Source organism: Gobius niger (genome assembly GCF_951799975.1).
Source record: "Gobius niger genome assembly, chromosome: 21".
NCBI lineage: Eukaryota > Metazoa > Chordata > Actinopteri > Gobiiformes > Gobiidae > Gobius > Gobius niger.
In genome coordinates, this window is record NC_136872.1 from 15,073,722 (window position 1) to 15,094,356 (window position 20,635).

General features: G+C 42.1%; 2 protein-coding genes and 1 long non-coding RNA gene across 5 annotated transcripts in view; 1 reads left to right on the forward strand and 2 right to left on the reverse strand.

Moving 5' to 3' along the window:
- The window catches only part of LOC306980883, a 469,430-nt gene that overhangs the window by 210,428 nt on the left and 238,367 nt on the right, over positions 1 to 20,635 (forward strand). The window lies entirely within an intron of this gene.
- On the reverse strand, positions 679 to 4,342 carry LOC306980614 (protein NLRC3-like; the record flags this gene model as incomplete). The annotated part of the gene is made up of 5 exons (XM_079580040.1): positions 679 to 1,000; positions 1,201 to 1,278; positions 1,677 to 1,760; positions 1,823 to 3,527; positions 4,054 to 4,342. The coding sequence occupies 5 exons, from the start codon at positions 4,340 to 4,342 to the stop codon at positions 679 to 681; spliced, it is 2,478 nt and encodes an 825-aa protein (XP_079436166.1).
- The window catches only part of LOC306980836 (ADAMTS-like protein 1), a 100,334-nt gene continuing 84,464 nt past the window's right edge, over positions 4,766 to 20,635 (reverse strand). For 2 of the 3 annotated variants that reach the window (XM_079580326.1, XM_079580328.1), the window contains 18 exons: positions 20,065 to 20,176; positions 19,807 to 19,945; positions 19,671 to 19,721; positions 19,391 to 19,595; positions 18,091 to 18,238; positions 17,629 to 17,713; positions 14,475 to 14,761; positions 12,451 to 12,580; positions 10,139 to 10,349; positions 9,847 to 10,026; positions 9,620 to 9,773; positions 8,624 to 9,548; positions 8,056 to 8,183; positions 7,414 to 7,528; positions 7,130 to 7,328; positions 6,928 to 7,037; positions 6,310 to 6,530; positions 4,766 to 6,137 (listed from right to left, as the gene is read on the reverse strand). In XM_079580326.1, coding sequence (XP_079436452.1) covers positions 6,028 to 6,137; positions 6,310 to 6,530; positions 6,928 to 7,037; positions 7,130 to 7,328; positions 7,414 to 7,528; positions 8,056 to 8,183; positions 8,624 to 9,548; positions 9,620 to 9,773; positions 9,847 to 10,026; positions 10,139 to 10,349; positions 12,451 to 12,580; positions 14,475 to 14,761; positions 17,629 to 17,713; positions 18,091 to 18,238; positions 19,391 to 19,595; positions 19,671 to 19,721; positions 19,807 to 19,945; positions 20,065 to 20,176 — 3,510 coding nt within the window. In that variant the 3' untranslated portion in view covers positions 4,766 to 6,027. The remainder of the gene's footprint in view (positions 6,138 to 6,309; positions 6,531 to 6,927; positions 7,038 to 7,129; positions 7,329 to 7,413; positions 7,529 to 8,055; positions 8,184 to 8,623; positions 9,549 to 9,619; positions 9,774 to 9,846; positions 10,027 to 10,138; positions 10,350 to 12,450; positions 12,581 to 14,474; positions 14,762 to 17,628; positions 17,714 to 18,090; positions 18,239 to 19,390; positions 19,596 to 19,670; positions 19,722 to 19,806; positions 19,946 to 20,064; positions 20,177 to 20,635) is intronic. The other variant, XM_079580327.1, reaches the window with a different exon arrangement.

The following is a 20,635-nucleotide window of genomic DNA, read 5'->3' on the forward strand; positions in this document are numbered from 1 at the left end:
CAAACCATGGCCCATCAACCACAATTTAAATTATGCTAAAATAATCATTACCTACATTCTTTAAAACCTTCTCTGACAGACCAGCTGTACAGAATAGAAATGAAAAATCACAGCTGGTCACTTTATATTCTTTGTTTGTTTAATTGTAAAATGGCTTGTGACTGCCTGGTCCTGTTTTTAGACTGGGCGGGGCACCTGTACCTTCGACCTCAGGGAAGCAACTCAAACTCTCTTAAAAGAGGATGTTTTACGTCCGATAATATTTTGTCTGCTTAATCTAGAGCTCGAGCAATATAAATGTCCTGCAGACCCTTGATAGGAACACCAAGGATGTTGCTTGCGCCTGTACCTATTTTCCTAAGGGAGTTCTTTTGCGCATCAGTCATGACAACAGGTGGTGCAAAAAGTCAGAGCACTCTCCACAAAAGCACTGTAAAACATTTTCAACATGGTTTAATCCACTTGAAAGGACACCAGTTTCTTCATAAAATATAGTCTCTGTTGACTCTTTTTAGTGATCTGTATTTTTGTCATTTAAGATCACACCCAGATACTTGTGCTCAGAAACGGAATCAATGACTTCTCCTTTTATGATGGTTGGGCTGTGTGTAGACTCTCGCTTGAAGTCGAAGGTCAGCGGTCGCTTAGCAATATGACATATGTAAAACTGATTTTTGCTCAAAAAGATAAAGTACTTTGAAGTTGCTTAAGCTTTTTGCTGGTATCCTCTTCTGTACAACATTCAATTCTGCTCTCTATAAGTGTGTGCAAATTCTTGTAGAAGGTTTTAGCCCACTGGGCCTCTAAGAAGTTCACTGAGATGTTGCACACTTTGTGGAGCACCGTGATAAGCTTCTCATTGCTGCTGACCTCACATCTTTTAAAGACCCACTCTCCCCAGGCATCCCACATGTCATCATCTGTGAAGTTGGTGGTGATGCTTTCTTGAAAAGAGCATGAATCCACACAATCTTTATCACCCAGGTCATTCCATATGGCTCTGTGGTTAAAGTGGATAAGATAAAGAAACAGAACATCACAAATATGTTATTATTAAATTACATTTGTCATAGCCAAAAGTGATTGGTTTAGTCAGTGCAGTAATGGTTAAGTCTGTCGGTATAGGTTCAAGTCCTTGATTAGTTTCTGCATTATTGTTCTAGTCCAGCTTTGATAATCACTTGAAGTTTGTTCACTTACACAATTTTTTGCAGAGGATGTGGAGTCAAGTCAGCAAGTGACTGAAGACCCCGTTGACCCACTCTATTTCCTTCCATCCTGTGATGAATTAGTTAAACGTGTTCACGGTAAGTTAATGCCATTTTAACTCATTCTTATGTGTTTGCCAGCATTCTTTCAGTTCCCCAAAATGTGTCACATGTGTTCTTCTTACCACAATTCCTTGAGCTGCTTATTGTGACGAATGGCATCAGAAAGAATGACTAATTCGTCGTCACCAATATTTGACCAACCAATGCTGAAATGAAAAGAAAACAAGCAATGCAAATTCTGAGATTAGAAGAGTGAATTTAGTATTTAAATCATGTTTATTTATCATTACCATTAATACTATTCAATACTAATACCATCCCCTTCAGGTTTGGGACATCACCACACCAAACCTTGCTAAGACTGCATAACATTGAAACCTAATAGCTTATCCACCAAGTTCTTACCCGAGATCTCTTATCAGATCTGATTTTTGCAGAACATCAGCAATGATCCAAACTGTGTCCATATCAAGGGTGTTGTCTCCAAGCCTTCAAAATAAAAATGCATTATGAGAAGAATGCCAACAGAACTCAATCCAAAAACAACTCACCATAGATTTTCACATCTAATTAAATGTGGATAGATACTTCTTAGTCCTTTGCATGTCAGTCCTGTTCCTGTCAGATCCAGCTCCGCTATTGCTCCATATGTGAGATTTAGAAAGTACTTCATAGCATTATAATCCATTTCTGAGAGCGTTTCATCACTAACATTTATGCGTAAAGTTGTTGGTTGCAAATCAAGGCCCAAATCAGCATCCTGCTGCTCGACAAGACAATGCAAATAGTTTAGGATATTTCCTCCATTCTCGCACAGCATTGTAATATTTCTAATCAGCATCTGACGGTAAGAGTGAACTTTTTCTTTGCTGCAGCTCAAACCTACTTGTCTTGATAGTAGGCTGGAGTTTCGTTCAGCAAGGACCCCAGAAAGAAAGCGATTGAAAAGGTCTAGGTGTCCACTGTTTGCCCCATCCCCCTTACTATTTAGTACTTCCTCTGGGATTGGTTCATCTGTAACAGCACAATATACTGCTGCAAAAAATTCCTGAACTGTAAGGTGTGCGAAGGAGTAGACTTCTTCCACACATCCTGGCTCTTGGGACATTGTTTTGTCAAGGAAGGCACCAACAAGAGCGTTTCCCTCTAAGGCTTTTACATCAGGGTCATTGCTATAGAAAAGAGTTTGATGCTCCATAAGTTTGTGGAAAGCTAACTGGCCCAGCTGTAGCACTATAAGACACAGTGGTTGTGCAACATCTGCATCTTTAAAAGTTTCAGCTCTTGCTTGAGTGTGAGAGCGAAGCATGGCCACCAGATATTGCATATAAATGTCTGTCATGGTCTTCGGGCCTTCTCCACATAAATCTTTGTTGTCTTTAAGGATGCAGCACACTATGTAGCAAAAAGCAGGTATGTAACACAGTGTCAGCATTAACTCATTTTTTGATACAAATGCAAACATTTGGTCTGCGAGTGGTTTGTCTTGGAAATAGCGGGAAAAGTATTCTTGGACTTCGGTCAAAGAGAAACCAGAAATGAGAACAAGTCGGTCGATACATCCAACTGGGACGTAGTTGATAGCGGTAGGTCGACTTGTCAGTAGGACGGATGCATTGGGAAGCAGTTCACCTTGTATTAAACTCCCAAAGATCTCCACCACCTCAGCTTCTTCATCTGGTTCAGTCACAAAACAATCCACATCACATTTTCGATATTGTTTGAACTCATCAAAACCATCTAAGATGATTAGCAGTTTGTGCTCATTTGCTAAAATGTTATCCAGCTCTTTTGCCAGGTGTTTGTTTTTGCGTAAAATCAAATCTTGGAGGTTTGTTGGTTTCTCAATCAGGTTGAAGTCTCTGAAGGTCATATGAATGATGAAGTCAAACTCAAGGTTTGCTTTACCCCTCCCAAAGTCAAACAGCATTTTCTGAACCAGAATGGTCTTGCCGATGCCTGCAACCCCTGTCACCAAAACTTTCTTTACCAGCCGCTTTCCATTTGAAGTGAAGAGCGCATTTGGGGCAATTTTCCTGTGAGATGCAGACTTGTTCTGTAAAGACAGACGGTTTTGCCCAAACGTGAGCACCTCATGACGCTTCATCTCTAAACCCTGATGTCCATCCACTAAGAGGAGATTGACATAATGTTCAGAGAATAAGATTTTCTCTCCATGCCTGGTGTTGTAATACAGCATACTCTCACTTCTGCGCTTGAGGACTTCCTTGTGCTTCTGAATGACTTTGATGTACTCTGAAAGGGAAAATAAGGTGTGTTAGATTTGTCTGAGCTGTGTTACATTACTTTGTGGTACAATAACATACATCAGGCTAACTTTATCAGCTGCTAGTCGGCATATTGTTAGCTGTGCCTAAAATACAGTAATCGTCTCACAGGCAGCCGCAATCCTATTGTCATGTAGTCTGTTTTGGAAATGTTTTTAATCATAACTTTTTGTGAAGTCATGACACACAGTTACAGGATTAAGAGCTTCCCAAACAAAGATAAATAAGTCCTGCTAGGAATAGGTGTTCTGGTAACATGTGATGTGCTAATAACATATTTATTTTCTTAAAGAAAAATATAGGCATCCTGGAAATGTAAATAAATGTGTATGAGATCAATTTTGCGATTATATAATGGCATACTGTTGGTTATAAAGTTTTTATCAATACATTTAATCTAAAAGAAGCAACTCTTTATAAAGTAGTATCATGACCACTACTCACCACTGATGTAGAGTTTTAACAAAACATATGTACAGCAAAAATGGTCCTACCTGTTGACTGGCTGTTGCTTCTTGACTGTGTCTCTTGGTGTAAACAGCTGTTGATAGAGAAAAGGGCATTGGCAGCTTCCTCTCCTTTGCACTGCACGATATCCAGCACTTTGCGGACTCTGGCCCTGGGCCCCAAGTGACACAAGACGTCCTCTCTGTCATCTCGACTGAACACGCCACGGTTCACGAGATTCTCCAAAAGTGACTCAATGTGTCCTTCAAGCTCATCCACAAGAGAAACACGTAACACTTGTACAGCTTTTAAACAAGAACCATCTACTTCCACCATGATGAGTTCAGTCCTGCATCTTCTGCTATTGTTATCTTTACCGCAGGTTGCTTTCATGTAAATAGAGAAATTGTATCAGAGAAAGAAAAAGGGGAAGTGTCTGAGTAAAAAATTCACAGCTGCCTGTATCTGTGACGTAGGCATAAGAGGTTATTCTGGTTGTTCCTGTCCATCTGTATTAGGAGGGCATGAACAACACTTAACTATACTGTCTTTTAAACTCCTTTGAACTATTCAAAATAATGCCCAAATAATAATAATAATAATAATAATGATTATGATAATAATAATTATAATAATAATAATAATAATAATAATAATAATAACACAATTCATAATAACAATAATAATAATATAATTCATAATAACAATAACAATAATGCTTTCAATCTTTTTTTCTTTTTTATAGGAATGTGACTCGTTTTATTTAATGCTTTTCCAAATATCAACAGAGAGCAATGCATTATGTCACCAGCAGGGGTCCCCATAACGTTAATGTCAATACAATCTACAGGGCAATGAATACTCAGGCATTTGATATTTACAGATATATACATGAAAACGTACATTAAAATAAATAGTCGAAGACAAAAAAAACATATTTACATAATTTAAAACAATGTTTTTTCACATAAAACATTTTACTCAATGAAAGGCCTTCAGCTAATCTGTGTGCTGTATTAACTACCAAACTTTAATGTCATGTATGACATGCTCAAAGTGAAAAGTGCAAATTTTCTTGCTGGATGAATGTTTCAGTTATTAATTTCAATAATTGATTTTATTCCCACCAAACGCTTTCATGACTGACCCAAAATTATGTTCATTAATTACAGTCACTCTGTCACTAAGTGGTTAAAAGGAACTTTTCTAAGACATATCTCACAAAATTAAAACTATGAACACTATTTGTTACAAACCATAATTTGAAAAACACCTCCTAAAGCCCTGTTTTCAACAAAAGGCCTAACGGAGTTGGGAGTGCAAAAGTCACTCTTTTTTTTTCCTGAAAATGTCAAAGAAAGGTATTTGCTTCAGTCAAACTACTCAATATTAGATTAGTGCAACTCATGCCAAAGCAATTTACGTCAAACCTACTCTTTGTTTGGCCAAAACCATTAAAACAACTGTGATCCAAATTCATTTTAAACGACCAGCCGCTGCTAAACCACCCATAATAAGCCAGGAGCCATTATCCAGCTGACTATTATTCCTCATTTACAACTTAGAGCTTTAAGCTGCTTTCCCTCCAATATAATAAAATTGGATCTGCTGCAATAAAAGCAAATATCCAGTGATTAACACAGGGCTCTCCCATCAAGAGATTTTGTTATATATTGTACATATGGTATTTTCACACCACACAATGAATGTAAGGTGCTTCTATAAATCTCAGCCATTTCACTCCACCTTTTGGAAAACTGGTGCAAATAAAGCTCAATTAGTTTCCCTAAAAACAGACACACCACAAGTTTCTATTCACATAATTAAAACAGGTGTTTTGGTGTTGGCAAAAAAACGGAGGCCTTCATTAACAGTTCATCTGAAAACATTCCCCAGCCAAATCTGTTTGTGGGTAGTACGAACAAGAATCCGTCATATTGGCTCCCCGGTCCCCACTGTTCGGTTGTGATGACAGTATGTGGGTTTTCGCTCTGTTTGTCCAGTCCACTTCATTCCAGAGCTCAAGTGTTTCTGCAGGAGTGACAGCAGCGGCTCTTGAACTGAGGCAGGGGGCAGAGCTCAAGCTGCCGGACTTTATCACAGTATCTGGTGCTGTCTCGGCACTCCCCTGCTGAAATCAAAGCAAGAAAGACAATGCCATTGAAAGTCCTTTTCATCCGTTACTCAGCCCTCAAGAACACTCGGGGTGCAAACGAAAATTCAAAGAAGGGGGATAGTATTTAAATTCTGTCTTCACATCAATTCTGAGGATAAAACGTTCCTTCTTCATTTTGTGTCTTTACCTCTGCCACAGGACAGTATGTTGCACCTCTGCCAGCTGGAGGGGCGTGGCTTCCACATGCAGTGATGCTCTCTTGTGGCCTTCCCTGTTCGCCGGTGCACACAGTTGACCAGGCGCGACTGGAAACCATGGCGACCACACGAGGCAGTGCACTGTGTCCACGGACCTATCCTCCACTGGAGAGCGCAGGCATCAGTGGAGCAGTTCTTCACAGAGATGGGCCTTCAGAGGAAAACAGAAGGTACATTTTACACTATTACACTTAAGCCGGGGCAGCACTCTCGTTCCCTATTCTGTACAAAGACTCTGGAACCTTGTAGTAAGAGTACACAGCCAGAGTGGGAAGGGAAGGGGGTAGTGGCGAATGCTATTAGAATATGTGCGGCTCAATCTTTGATAGACAGATACTGATTTCGAAATTCTTCTGCAAATTAAGATGTCCAGGAAAATTGGGAGTGTCTGGTCTCCCTAGGCATGTGTAAGTTCACCTGTTGCATGCTTGTAACACTTTGTTGTTTTTCCTTCACATTGAACCAGTTTTACTCTCGCCTAAGCTCTAGCAATATATCCGGATGATTGGTCAGCACATGTTCAGCAGCATTAGTTTTTTTATGTTTACCTTTGTAATCCACTGCAGTGCCTATAGGACACTTTGGTCCCATTCGTGTCCTGGCAGTAAACATGACGGTGCTGTGTGGCCAAACTTGAACCTACACACTGGCCATGGCACTACGAAAAATGAAAAATATTCAGTATAATAATGAAGTTCCACTGTTTACAGTATATAGACTCATTGTAATATACTGTATTCTTCCTTTTACCTGGCCCCATGGAGTGGCTGCCCATCTGACACAGGGCAGCATGTTGCACAGTCGTGTGTGTGATGGCCTACGTAAGGTGCAGTGATGGATCCCCACTTCTTTGGCTCTGTCATCGGGACCTGTCACACACCGCACCCTCCTGCGCTGGGACCCTCCTCCGCAAGCTGCAGAGCACTGAGTCCATGGCTCAACTTGCCACCTAAATCAACAACATTTTTGAAAGACTGTACAAAAATGTAGCATTTGCAAGATGTACGCAGGCTACAGAACAGTATGGGAAGTACCGGAAAGCGCAGGATTGACCGACACAGAGCGGCACAATTCGGCTCGTGTTACTCCTGTCATCGCACACATGGCCTCCAATGTTGTTACCCCGGGGACACCCTCCTCCTTTTCCAACTGCAATACAGCAAAGAGTAAAATTTCAGTATAATTTTTTTTGGTATTTTTTATTATTTATTCTCTCGTCGGTATGAATTACATTTTGTTTTACATGGAAAAAGAAAATTTATGGCTTTAAATAAACATCCCAAACTTAATATTGAGTACACGCCCTCGTGTCCGCACGCTAAGCTATCTCATTTTGAATCATGCCCTAGCCCCTAATTGTTGTCATATGTGAAGAGGATGTGCAGGAGCACTGAATAATCAGAATGACTGTGCTTTTGATGGTAGACAGTGCAGAGGTGACCAGGCTCCGGACATTCCCCAACACTGAATCACTGCCACTGACGGCAAATTTGAGTGGCTGCACGTGTGTTTTCCAGTTGAAGACAATGTTTTCCCAGAATCACTTCTCCAGAACTACAATAGAGGAATTACGGCAAAAATGAAAGTACAAATTCAATGTGACATGCTGTTTAATCTTGCATTCCAGTGTGTGCTACAGCCTAGCTTACAGTATTATGTTTCAAAGAAATTCTCACCATTTACTTGCAGCCAAGATGAAAGAGTAGCGGTCCCAAGACGGTTCCTTGCGGTGCAGGTGTAAAGCCCCTCGTCCTGTTTGTTTGGTGAATGTATCATTAGTGAGCCACTCGACGAAGCAAATACTCTGTCAAAACAAATAAAAAACACACAGACTGTTTAATATAAGGCTATGTCAACTTTCAGATACATTTAACTGTCTTATAATTTGTGTCACAATATCGTACATATTAACACTACTCGAGTATGATTTTGGTATAATTCCCTATATACTGTAACTATTTCTTGTAAGCATCCCCCTCCCTGTCTCTGTAAGTGCACTTTCAGGCCAACATTGTAAATAAGAACGTGTACTTAATGTTTTGCCTGATAAAATAAAGGAAATATTTTGACTTAACTTTTTGACACCTCTCTTCTGGTCATAAAAGCAGTTCATAATTTAAAAGTATATATATGATGTAAATGATTAGCATAAACACACACGCAAGAAATTATGTACTCCTTTACATTCAACTTTTTTACTTGAGTAATATTACTTTGAAAATAAAAAGTGCAAACACAATGTACCTGCTACTGTACTGAATTGCTTTTCCATTCTTTGTCCATATTATAATCGGCTGTGGACTCCCCAGCGTATCGCACTTAAGCTCCAAACTTGCCACTGGTTTTTGCAGTAAAACCGGCACTCCTATGTGGACTACTTTTTCAGATGAAGATGGTGCCACTCCTACCCTTCGGGGCTGCTGGATGATCACGGGTCGTCTTGGCCTTGGCGTTTGCACTTTGATATTGAAATGAAGTGGGTTTTGAGTTGGCGTGTCCGGATGGAGAGTAGACTCATTGCTTTCGCTATGCATCTTGGTTAGCTCATTTAGCAGGTGTGCGAGCTGTTCTTCCCCAGACACACTGTGCATGACCTCATCCAGCTTGTGGCTATCAACAATAAGCACAACTGGGCCTCTTTCATCTTCCAGGGTCGACCTGTCTTTTTCACTTAAATACAGTTTATCAGCATCTTTTACATCCTGGAAAGATCCTTTGAGAGCTATTATGCGTTCCACAATGTTGTCATACTGGTTTAAGGAAATAGGTAGCGCAGTCTGGCCAGGCTTTTGAGGTCCAATTAGCCTTGACAAGGCTGCTTCCGACAATGACAGTTTCTGCTTGCTTCCAATTATCTTCAGAGCTAAATGTTCCCTTGTTTGGCCGTCAAGGCAAGTATAAACCCCAGCATCAGAAGGAAGTAAGTGGTAGATCTTCACATATCCCAGTGACGTGATGGAGAGATGCGTGAGGCTGAATAAAGGTTTCCCATCCTTTAGCCAGTGGATGTGCCCTTTCCGGATGCGCCGTGTTGGACAGCGAAGGACAACAGGAGTCCAAGGAAACAGATAGGCATAGCCTCCAACCAGCAAATGCAGCTTTTTGCCCTTTCTCCACTGGACATACACCTTTTTGGGGGGTCGGTTGGTGACTTCTGGCTTGATTGAATCTGTTGAAAGACCACTCACATGAGTCACTTAACAAGGTTTTATATTATTACTCTAAAGAAACCAAGCCTACTTTCACAGACACTGAGGGTACAGGGTCGGACGCTGTTGGGATGGGCAATCTGAGAACAGTTTTTGGGAAGTAGTGTGTGATATCGACCATCTTCTCCTTGTTTCCTGCACACGGCCTGAAGCCTCTGTACACCACTGCCACAAGTCACCGAGCACTAGCGATATAAATGAGAAGTATTTCAAATATGTTACCTAGCTCTGCAATGATAATAAACTGACATTCCGTACCTGAGACCACTCAGTGGTAACCCACATCGCGGGACAGTCCTGCCTGGCACAGGTCTGCTGGGTCACTGGACTCTTTGAGGGGCAGAAAGTGTCTGGCAGCTCCAGAATGCTGCCATCTGCCAAATGCTGTTTGCACATGACCTGCCTCCTCTGAACTCCTCCACCACAGCTGCGAGAGCACTGCAGCAACACAAATACAGAGGTGCCATTTCCTTTAGAGAGGGATCACCTGGATTATATCTACAGTCTCCGTTAAATGCATCACTTATAATCAGATGTTTACTGGCCTCACCTTGCTCCAGTCACGTGCGTCCCACATGGGAGGGCAGTCGAATCGGTTGCATGCTTGCACAGGGCTGGGCTTGGGGCTCTCACAGTCCTCCACACTCAGGACCTCTGTGTGGTTACTGCCGCGATAGGGCCGGCGAGTGCAGGCCACTGAGCGAGTCATTAGGCCCACGCCACATGTAGCAGAGCATGAGCTCCACTCTCCAGTGTCCCACCTGTGAACACAGTGTTTACTGCCAAACTGTATCATGGACAATATATATGATAAGCATTGGCTGCTTATTAAAATGTCAGCACTGCACACATGGTTTAGTTTTGTGTGATATGCATCAAAGCCTGGCTTCAACTCTATCCTCCTCCCGCTCTGATTAGTCACAGCTCTTATAGATTGTGAACATTTATTTCAGGCTTGTTATCCTCACCAAAAAGAAATGTAGTCAGGAGCAGTTCATGTTTGTTCAGTAACCCCAAGAGAGCACACTCTTGAATGTGTAAATTCATAAAAAACAAATTTTGTAAGAGACTGATTCATGGAGCTAGGCTGTGGTCTCCCCTGCAGACTGTGATATTGGAGAAATCCCATGGCAGGCCTTTTTAACCTTGTGTTTTTTTCCACTGACCTGTGTGGCTCACTATCCACACTGTTGTCCAAGCAGCTTTCACACAGGGATTAATAAGCAGCGTTTTCTATTCCATCTTGAAACCAATATGGCTTATGTACAACTTTAGCTCACGGCGTCTAACTGTAACCGTTATGGCAGGGACTTTACTTTAGGCTTGACAGATTAGGTAATATTTTAGAAACTATCCACCGTTACTCCGGGGTGCAGGACTGAGGAGAATTGGGAATGGGGCTTGTTTCTGGACCGTTACGATTCAAAGCCAAATCCTATGGCTGTTTTCCCTTTCGGGGGGGAACAGTATCCAAGCAGAGCGGCTTAATATGGGAGGGTGAGGAGGCCTTTGGGAGGGAGCGCAGGGCCAAAGGAAACACGTCCAGTACAGCGTTTGTTGTGCCTGAAAACAAGATTGAAAGCTTGAAAAAACAGCCGAGAGCGAGCCGCCGGCCTCTGGGCTTTCGGACAGAGTGTGAGCGGGCAGCACTGACAACAGCACACGGTGTTAACTTGAAGCGTGTGGCCTACCGCAAAATCACTCGCAAGCTGCGTATCCGCCACTCGTCATAACGCTATTTAATTATTCAGCTATTGCAAGACACACTTAATACAACTTCCACCCCCCCCCCCAATTTCAGAAGTTGCAGATAATATCCATCTTCCAAGCTGAATTGTTCATATTATCCAAATTCCTTTTATACAATAAGCTTTCAGTCTGAAAATAAAAAATATGGCGCTCAAAGGGAGAGTCATAATGCATTACTCTGCCTCACCACTGGGGACCAATATCTGCGTGAGCACTATATCTCTCTGCGAGTTGTTCCTATTAAACATATGGTCTTAGTTTTATGGAAAATACTGCTCCCTAAGGACAAATTCTGACCTTTCTCCTAAAATGCATTATTGCTCACATGAAAAGTCTATTTAGATGTCAGTGCGGTGTTATAAATGTAGTCAAATATATTTTCAATAGCAGCATGTGTTGAGCACTTCTTTACCAGATAGTTTCCCTTTGTCAGATACTATTTAAGGACCCAGTGTTCATTATTTATTGCTTGTGTGTTTCTCTTGGAGGTGAGTTTGTAAGTATGTTTATGGAGCTTTACTGTTTTTTTGACACCTGTCTGCTGTTACATTATACCGAAGGATGAAACTCGTTTTATCCCACTACTAGACTGGTTGAACCTGTACTAAGTTCTTCATGGGACAGTTGCACACAAGTCTAGTCCGGACCCGCTCCCCCGATACTTGATCCTATTGTCTCTGATTGTGACCAGGCTCCGTGCAGTTTCCAGCTGACTTCATTTCCTCCTCACAGTGATACAACTATCCATCTCTGTCACTATAACTCAGCATCACTACAAGTCAGATGGCTACAACACTGACTTCATTGGCTCAAGTAGTTTGGATTAAGGGGGGAAAAATGTACTGGATTAGTGGGATTTCTGTCTCTCTCGAGTATGTTCAACTATATACTGTATACATTTGTGAGGATTGATCATTTCAACAGGTATTTTGTTTTAGGGCTGTTCCAGACATGCACTTAAGAATATTACCCTCACACTGCTTATATATTGTTCAGCATTTAAGAGCTTAATTGGGGTAATATTTTCTTAGCAGATGCAGCCAAAAGCTTCTCCAACTCTTCCTTTCCTTAATCTTATAATGACTTTATAATGGGCTTTGTAATTGTTCCTACCTGGGCGGGCAGGGCTGACGGTTGCAGTCCTGGAGGAGTTGAGGAGGTCTTCTGGAGCTCTCACACTGACTCTGGTCGGCTGCTTCTCTCGTCTGTTTGTTCAGGCAGATGACAATGGCCTCTTGTACACCTGTGTGCGACACAAAGCAGATATGCAGTATTCAAGACTAAATAGACTTTGCATTGTTGCACTATTTCACTACCTCCATGTATCTGATATTATGTCCTTGCCCTGCACTTTACAATGATTTGCCCGCCGTGGCTATAACTGTATTAACTGTATAAACAGGCAGCAACCTCCCCCTCTCGGTAAGGCTGCATTTTTTGTCTTTTTCTGTGAACTGCATTTGTGGTTTCTGTGCTCCACATTGCTTTACTGGATACTTGTGTACATCTTTGCTGTCTTTTTGTGGGGATCGGTGGATTTTTTTTTTTACTCCCATTTGAGAGTTATAAATTCATTATTCTGAGACACTGACGAGGCACCAAGACCCTCCACACCTGCAGCACAGTGGAGGCGCCACAAGAGGAGCTACAGGAAACAAAAAAGGGACAAACAAGGAGGTATACGGGCAAGACTCACAGCTAAACCACACATGACTTCTATGTTTCTGGCTAATGGATGTTCACTGGAGAATAAAACAGATTAACTAAGCTCTTCCCAGCATATGGTGAAAGACTGTTGTGGAGCGGAGGAAGCTGCACAGGAGGAAGAGGAAGGAGGAGGTGGAACTGACCAGTGCAGGACACCACGCTTTGAAACAGGGACAAACTCAGGAGGCAATGCAACAGCCAGGTTTCCCTCCGGGTGATACAGTTTCCTCTACCTCCAAAAACATGCAGCTCAGTCGCAGCGGCTCAGGACTAACACCTGAACACAATTTCATTGTATGCTTGTACAATGACAAATAAAGCACTTACTTATTACTATGTTGCACTGATGCCAAGATGAGCTAAATGTTTGGGTATTCTGGGAATTATGAACTTGTAGCACTTGACATCAAACTATGACAGTGTTGATTCTCTAAACAGAGAATCAACACTGTCATAGTGTAGGGCTCGTGTTCCGTTATGTTTCTTGGGCTTATGGGATCCTTCTGGTCTTTAAACATCATACATCCTCACCCAAGCGACACGAACAAGGTTGATCTGGACCTGGCCTGTGCCCGAGCAGCAACCCAAGGATCTCCCTTTTTTAACCAGTGCCTTCTGAACGCTCTCTCCACTGTGCCTGTGGCAGTGGAGATGGCTCTTGATTTCTTCTGCCCCAAGTGCATAGTAGGCTGCCGCCTGACCAATGTTACATTCCATATCATTATTCCATATGTACTTTTATTCTTATGGGGGATGGTTTAGTGCACCCCCGTCAGTATGCAGTACATTTTTTCAGCCTTATTAAAGAAATAAATATCCAATTGTAAAGGATCCAGAGGACATACACATTACTTTACCCTAAGCCTGTGATGTCCGACTTTGTTGAACATGAATAATTCCGTCTGTTCCCAAAGTTGGGGACACTAGCAAGAGCTATGTCCTGAAATCGGACTCCTCTGTAATCATCCCACTATTTTAGAGTTTGGGTGGGATAAAAGCCGACGCCCGTGCAAACAAGAAATTAAATTAGCTGGGGACACACAAAGCAGGCACACGGACCTAAAGAGATCAAAGGGGACCTTAAATTAAGATGGCGGAGTGTTTATGCCGACTGTCTGTGTCTGGCACTGGATTCCCGACAAAGTGGGTGAGGCTGTAAGAGCAGAGCTTGTACTACGACCGTTAACACCTAATAATATTCAACTTTTCCTTGTATTCACAAATCTTAAGTTACATTATCCTCTTTAAACATTAAGTATGAGGCTGAGCTGAGGTCTTTTTTTTTACCTTGCCTGCTAAAAGTACTCTGAGTCTCTCAGCACATGGCATGTCAATTATTTGACAACTGAATTAGTTTCAAAATATTTCTGAAGACAATTTGTTGTAATATTAACCATTGAAAAGTACTTTGACCATACTTCTCAACATACCTCCCCCACAGCTCTCTGAACACTCAGTGAATCCCTCATACTCCCAGTCGTGTAGCTCTTCCCTCTCAAAGCTCTTCTCAGTGGGGTCTTTCTCCTGCTCCTCGGCTCCAGTGCAGGGCGTCCTGTAGCAGGACTGAGCCTCGGCCGGTTTGACCCCCTCACACTCGTCATCGGGCAGGTCGGCCACCGTTTGAGAGAAGGACAGCAGCACTTGGCATTTGACCGTTCGATGCTGCACACCAGCTCCACACGTTTTGCTGCACGGCTCCCAAATCCCAGGGATAAATCTAAAGAGTATGATAAAAAGTCATTTAGGTAAAATAAACTCAAGCAATGCCATTATACTTAACAGCTGTGTGGCACTGTCAGTGGCACTTTTTCCCCAGATGAAATAAACTGAGCGTTCTGTTATTAGTTTGCTTGTGGAAGACAGCAAACTCTCCCTTTCAAACTCATCGTAACTTTACTATGTATACAAGAGATTAAGTCATCTTACAAGTTTGTCTAAAGCTGATGTTAACCTCTTAACCCCTGCCTTAACCAAGAGCATTTTCTCCAGTTCAGCTTCACCCTAATCTTAAAGGTTACAGCCTATACACTGCGTTAACAATTGTTATGCAAATTGTATTTCAGTGTCATAAAGGTAAATTTCAATGAAACTCATGGATGATATTGAGTCTCAGGGCTCTTTGAATCACTGACATCAATCTCAGACGCCTGTGATGATTAGTTGTCTTAAAACTACTGAAAAAGGACATTCCACATTATTAAGCAATAAGCGAAAGAAAAAGGCTCTCTCTGCTGATGAAAAGCATGAAATAGCTGAATGCCTTCGACTAGGTATGAAAACCTTCGATATCTCATGAAAGATTAAACATAATCATTGTACTGTTAAGAGATCTGTGGCTGATTCAGAGCAGATTCTTATGCAGATAAAGGCACAATGACGACGGTTTTTGTCAGACAAATACATCAGATTAAGAGAACAGCTGCTACAAAGCAGCAAACAGGTATTTGAAGCTGCTGGTGCCTCTGGCGTCTCCCGAACATCACACTTTTTCATCACATTTTTCTCACTTTTTCGGCACTTTTCTGTTGCGTTTTCATCCTCTTTCTCAGCTCATTTTTGTTTCTAATTAACGCTTTTTTTTTTTCAAGAAGCTCTTAGATTTGGGTAAAGCCAAATTGGAGAAAGTATGCTCAGTTCAGGTGGGGGTTAAGAGGTTAAAGAATTTATGTTCAATAAACAAAAATGTACAGTGTGTCCGAATGAATAACAGGTCTCACAATGGTGGTGCAACAAAAGCAGAACACTAAACTTGACGGGGCACGTCATATTCTGGTTGCGTTAAAAATAGTGTGATCTAACACCAATAATAAAGCTGATATTGTACGCATTCTTAACACAACAGACTAAAGGTCAGTCTGCACGAAGCCCATAAATTTGCAGCTTGTACGCTCAAACTACATTCTTCCCTGGTTAACCTGTCTTGACCGCAGCACGAGCGCACCCCGGAGCTTCACAGGACAACTCCATAAAATACTCATAATCACTACACAGACTTGGCTCCGTTGCGGCTGCTGGGGAGCTCGTTGAGATTTGGGCAAACAAATGAATCAGCGCGCGGTCCGACTTTGGACTAACAACATCTGCGTTTATCTTCACGCGCTGTTAACCGACATCTGTTGTTCGGAGCACAACCCTGATTTCATTCAAATAACTCATTACACTAAAATGTCTCCTAATGTTATCAATTACATTAATATCCAAGATTTACTTCCTCTTAATGGTCAGTACTGAAGATTGTGACTTAATTTGTGTGCGTAACATTTTTTGGCTTCCTGTCACTACTCTTGGTTTGTGACTTAACTCTATTATCCGTTGATTGCTATGCTTTACACGCAAAAGAGCAAAAAGTCTGGCATTTTGGGGCATATTTTTCTTTCTCTCGCTCCGAGATAAGTCAACACTATGTTTCGAACTGGCTAGCACGGTCGCAAACGCAAGTCACGCAAGCTTATTATCCAAACATTGTCCATCTTCGGAAGAGAGAGGTTGATAGGTGAACATCTGGGGCGCTCCGCTGAGGTAATGCTAGTAGCTTTTTTACCTTAAATTACCTCATATAAAAAACACGGAAAATGACTTTACATGCGTTTGGCTGTTCGCGCATTACCTAAAACATTATGAAAAGTCAAGACAGGTTAATACGCTCAAACACTTGTCCTAACAAATCTAATCTAGCGTCATTTGTAGACTTTTTTTTTTTGGCAAGCGCAGGTGTGTTGAGATACATGCAAGGATATTATGACAGGCGTGTAAAAAAATAGGGGCTCCAGCTGTACGCTTCGACTTGAAACGTTGACGCAAATGGCCGCTGACGTGAACACAAGCACGATACTGTGAAGGTTTTCAAAGGAGCAGTGAGGCCTGTCCGAATCAATTTCACCTCAAGGTAAATTTTGAGCTGCACTTTGCGCGGCGTAACTGGTCTGGAATCAGTGCATGCTCGTCACTCTCTGGCTCCCATACCTCAGAGGCGACAGTAATAAAGTGACCGAACAGTGTTAGAGTCTGTTTTCCGGGTTATGAACCTTTATGTATGGCTTCCGCAGCCACTTATCCCTCGATGTCTCATTTATGGGGCGCTTCAGCAGAAGAAGAAACAACCAAAGCGAATGAAATAGGCCACTAGAGCAAGAATGCTTTGGATGAGGGAACAATCTAACCTGGTTAAAAGCTCAAACAAGTTGATTGTGCAGAATTGTCTCTCTTTGTTCTCGTGCTGGCTTTTACCTCCTTGTAATTTCTCCTATAGATTATTGAGCAGTTCAGCAAGCCAATTTACCCTTCTCGACTGGAGCTTGCAGCCTATAGGCCAGATTATTTGAAAGCCAAGACTGACAAAACCTTTTTCCGTGCGTTGTTGCAGTGCGTTTTTGTTACTTCTTTGCTGCACTTTCATCGCTTTTTGTGGAGTTCTTGTCCAATTTTTGTTGCTCTTTTGTCCGATTTTTGTTGTGTTTCCATCCTCGTTTTCTTCTCTTTTTTTGTTGCTGTGGTGAAGCTTTTTTCAAATAGCTTTTAGATTTGGATAAAGTCAAACTTTAAGAGGGGTTAAGAGGTTAACAAAGCATATAAATGAACACTCACTTTGGCTCCTCCGTCACAGCTGTCTCCTCCTCCAATTCGCTGGCCTGCTTTTGCCATGGTTCCTTGGCTTCAACAGGCTGTGGATCTAAAAGAAATGTATAGGTCATTTTATTAGATTATTACAGTACAATGTGTGTGTTTACAATCAAAGTAAAAAGGTTAAGTTCATGTCATGGCCTCTAATGAATAGGAGGAGTATAATTTGTCCGACAGTGATGCTATTATCTGCTTCTTGAACATGCTTATAAGCTCATCCCTCTGAAGAATGCCAATAATGCTTTAGGAATGTTAGGAATGACTGTGTCCCTCTTTCATTGTTTAGAAATGAAAAAATGAGCACCAAAACTTTAAAATGCATTGTATCTTTGGGATGTTTTGATCTTGTTTTTGTATATGTTACCATAAAGGATGAAAAAGGATCCGGTTGTATTGACAAGACAGTTCACTCAGGAGTCAACCCACCTACGGATCTGAAGCAGGGCACGGTCACCAGGCACTCCTCCTTGATGTGTGGTTTAGTGGTGGGGTTGCAGCCTCCGGCGTGCAGCCCCCTGTGGTCGATGCACAACACCACTCTGTATCGCAGGCCCTGGCCACACGTTACTGTACACTGTCGAAAGAATACAACCTCTTCACTCATCCGTTTTTAGATAGCGATAAGGCTAACGTTTACATTTTTTCCCTCCGTGATTATATCTTGTTGCATAAGGTCAGCTCAAGGGAGGCACACACAGGCAAACGCGAGGCTTCCAAGCTTCCCCACTGCGGCGTGCTCAGGGGTGAACCTGGAGCGTCCTTTTGCCAAAACAAGCATTTAAAGTCGAGTTCACAAGGAAGAATGTGCTAGGTAAACAGCCGGCCAAGGTTTTCAGAGCGAGGCCACAAATATGCTCCGAGGTTTTAGCAGCCAGCAACTGATAAACGTGAAAAATCCCCAAAGAGGTTCATTGAGCAGTTCAATGGGACATTTATGATCAGTGTAATCGCAGCATCACCATTACTGTAAGGAGGATTTAGGTTTGGCTGCGCAATACAAATTTGAATTCGAAGGTGCACAAATACAGATAAAAATTAAAAAAAACAGTAATCCTTGGTACTGTGTACTGTATTTTCTGGACTATGAGTCACTCCGGAGAATAAGTTGCACCAGCCAATTATGCATAATGAAGAAGAAAGAAACATATATAAGTCGCTCCGGAGAATAAGTCGCACCATTGGCAACTACCTGGGCATGGAGGCGTAACTGCACCATTACAAGCCTCTCCCGGCAGCACGTTGTTCAAGCTCTCATTTGCAAAATCGTTCCTCTAGCTGTGGCCATCTTGCTTTTAGCCTGCGATTAGCTTATTTTGTTTTCTTCATTGCAGTAAGAGTAACCTCTGCTTTTCGCCAGTCCCTCACAAGTTTCTCGCTCACTTGAAAATCTCTTTCTGCTGCTCGATTACCGTTTTTTAAAATCTTCAGTGGTACAGGAGTAGCAGATACTGGTACACAAGCCTAGAGCGCCCTCTAGCGACTGTCAGTGTGAAAATAGCAATTATGTGAAATTATATATTGAGATATATAAGTCGCACCTGAGTATAAGTCGCACCTGAGTAACCCCAACCAAACTATGAAAAAAAAGTGTGACTTATGGAAAATACGGTACTTTAATGTTTGTCTGTTTTTTGTAAAGTACAATGCTACCAATAAGGCCTCTGAGTGTTAATTTGTGTGCTACTCCTGCCAATGCAGGTATTAAAGCCTGTCAATAGTTACTTACAGGGGACCACTCTTGAGCGTGCCATGTGGGGCACTCGAAGGTGTTGCAGGGCTGGATGACGGCCGTTTTGGTTGAGTACAGACACTTCCACTCGTCTGTCGGGGTGATGTTCCCCTGCATGTCCTCTTCCACGCACGTCACCGAGCGACTTTGTACGCCGCCGCCACAGGAAGTAGAACAGGCGGTCCATGGACTGTTCTCCCATCTATACAACGGTTTAAAAAGATGTTTGTTTTATGCTTACGTCAGTCTACACTTTTGAAGTTTTGAGTGCTTTTACCTTGGCAACGGGTGGTAGAGGTCATATGGCATGATTTGCTTGTAGCCATCACTAAAAAGAAAGCCATTGTTCATTCATTTGCATTGTCAACATGAGTGATGGGTGACTGACGGCAGCATTTGGCAGCCATACTAACCTGGCCAAGCAAGGCTCCATGTTGCACTCCTGTAGTTTGGGTTTAGGTTTTACATTCTCTGGGTAATAATGGCAGTACTGGTCCACCACCACTCGGCCGGTGCGGAGGTCAAAGCACTCTGCCGATGTGAGCTGGTAGCCTGCACCCAGAAAAAAAAAAAAAAAAAACAAACAATGAACGCCAGTCACGGGGAGCTTAAAAAATGGATCTAATGTAACATGTAATTTCACTTGCTGGAAAGATGCAAAGTTTCCTAACCTCCTCCACACGTGACAGAGCAGGGGAAGAAGTCTGTCTCTGTCCAGCGGTGAATGATCGGCTGGTAGTAGATGTACTGCACCACGCTGTCGGCGCCGCTGGAAAACTGCACCTACGGGAACAGTGAGAGGTTTCAGACACTGCTGCCATTTCCACAGTCTTGAGTGATGCGGCTCATTTACTTATCCAAAGATCCCACTCTATTCAGTGGGCTGATTACAAATTTAAAACTTAATAGCTTTTTTATTTAGTTCGCTGCTTGTCCTCATAGGTGCTCTAAGTACATGCTGTATATAGATAATTTACCATAAAAAAAGATGACTATAAACATCCAATAAAAGTTGATGAGAGAACCGCTTCTTATCCAATATCTTGCCATAACAACACCAAATACCATGGCACTTTTATTGATAATAAATTGAAATTCCCCTCCTGCTTATTCGCATTTCGAGTGTTGATTGTGGAAAGACGTTCTGGCAGTTTGCAATACACTTTCCATTCATGACAGTTTGACCTGGCCCCGAAAAGATTAGAAAATTACAGTCACCGCGGCTCAGATTTCTGTCTGCTC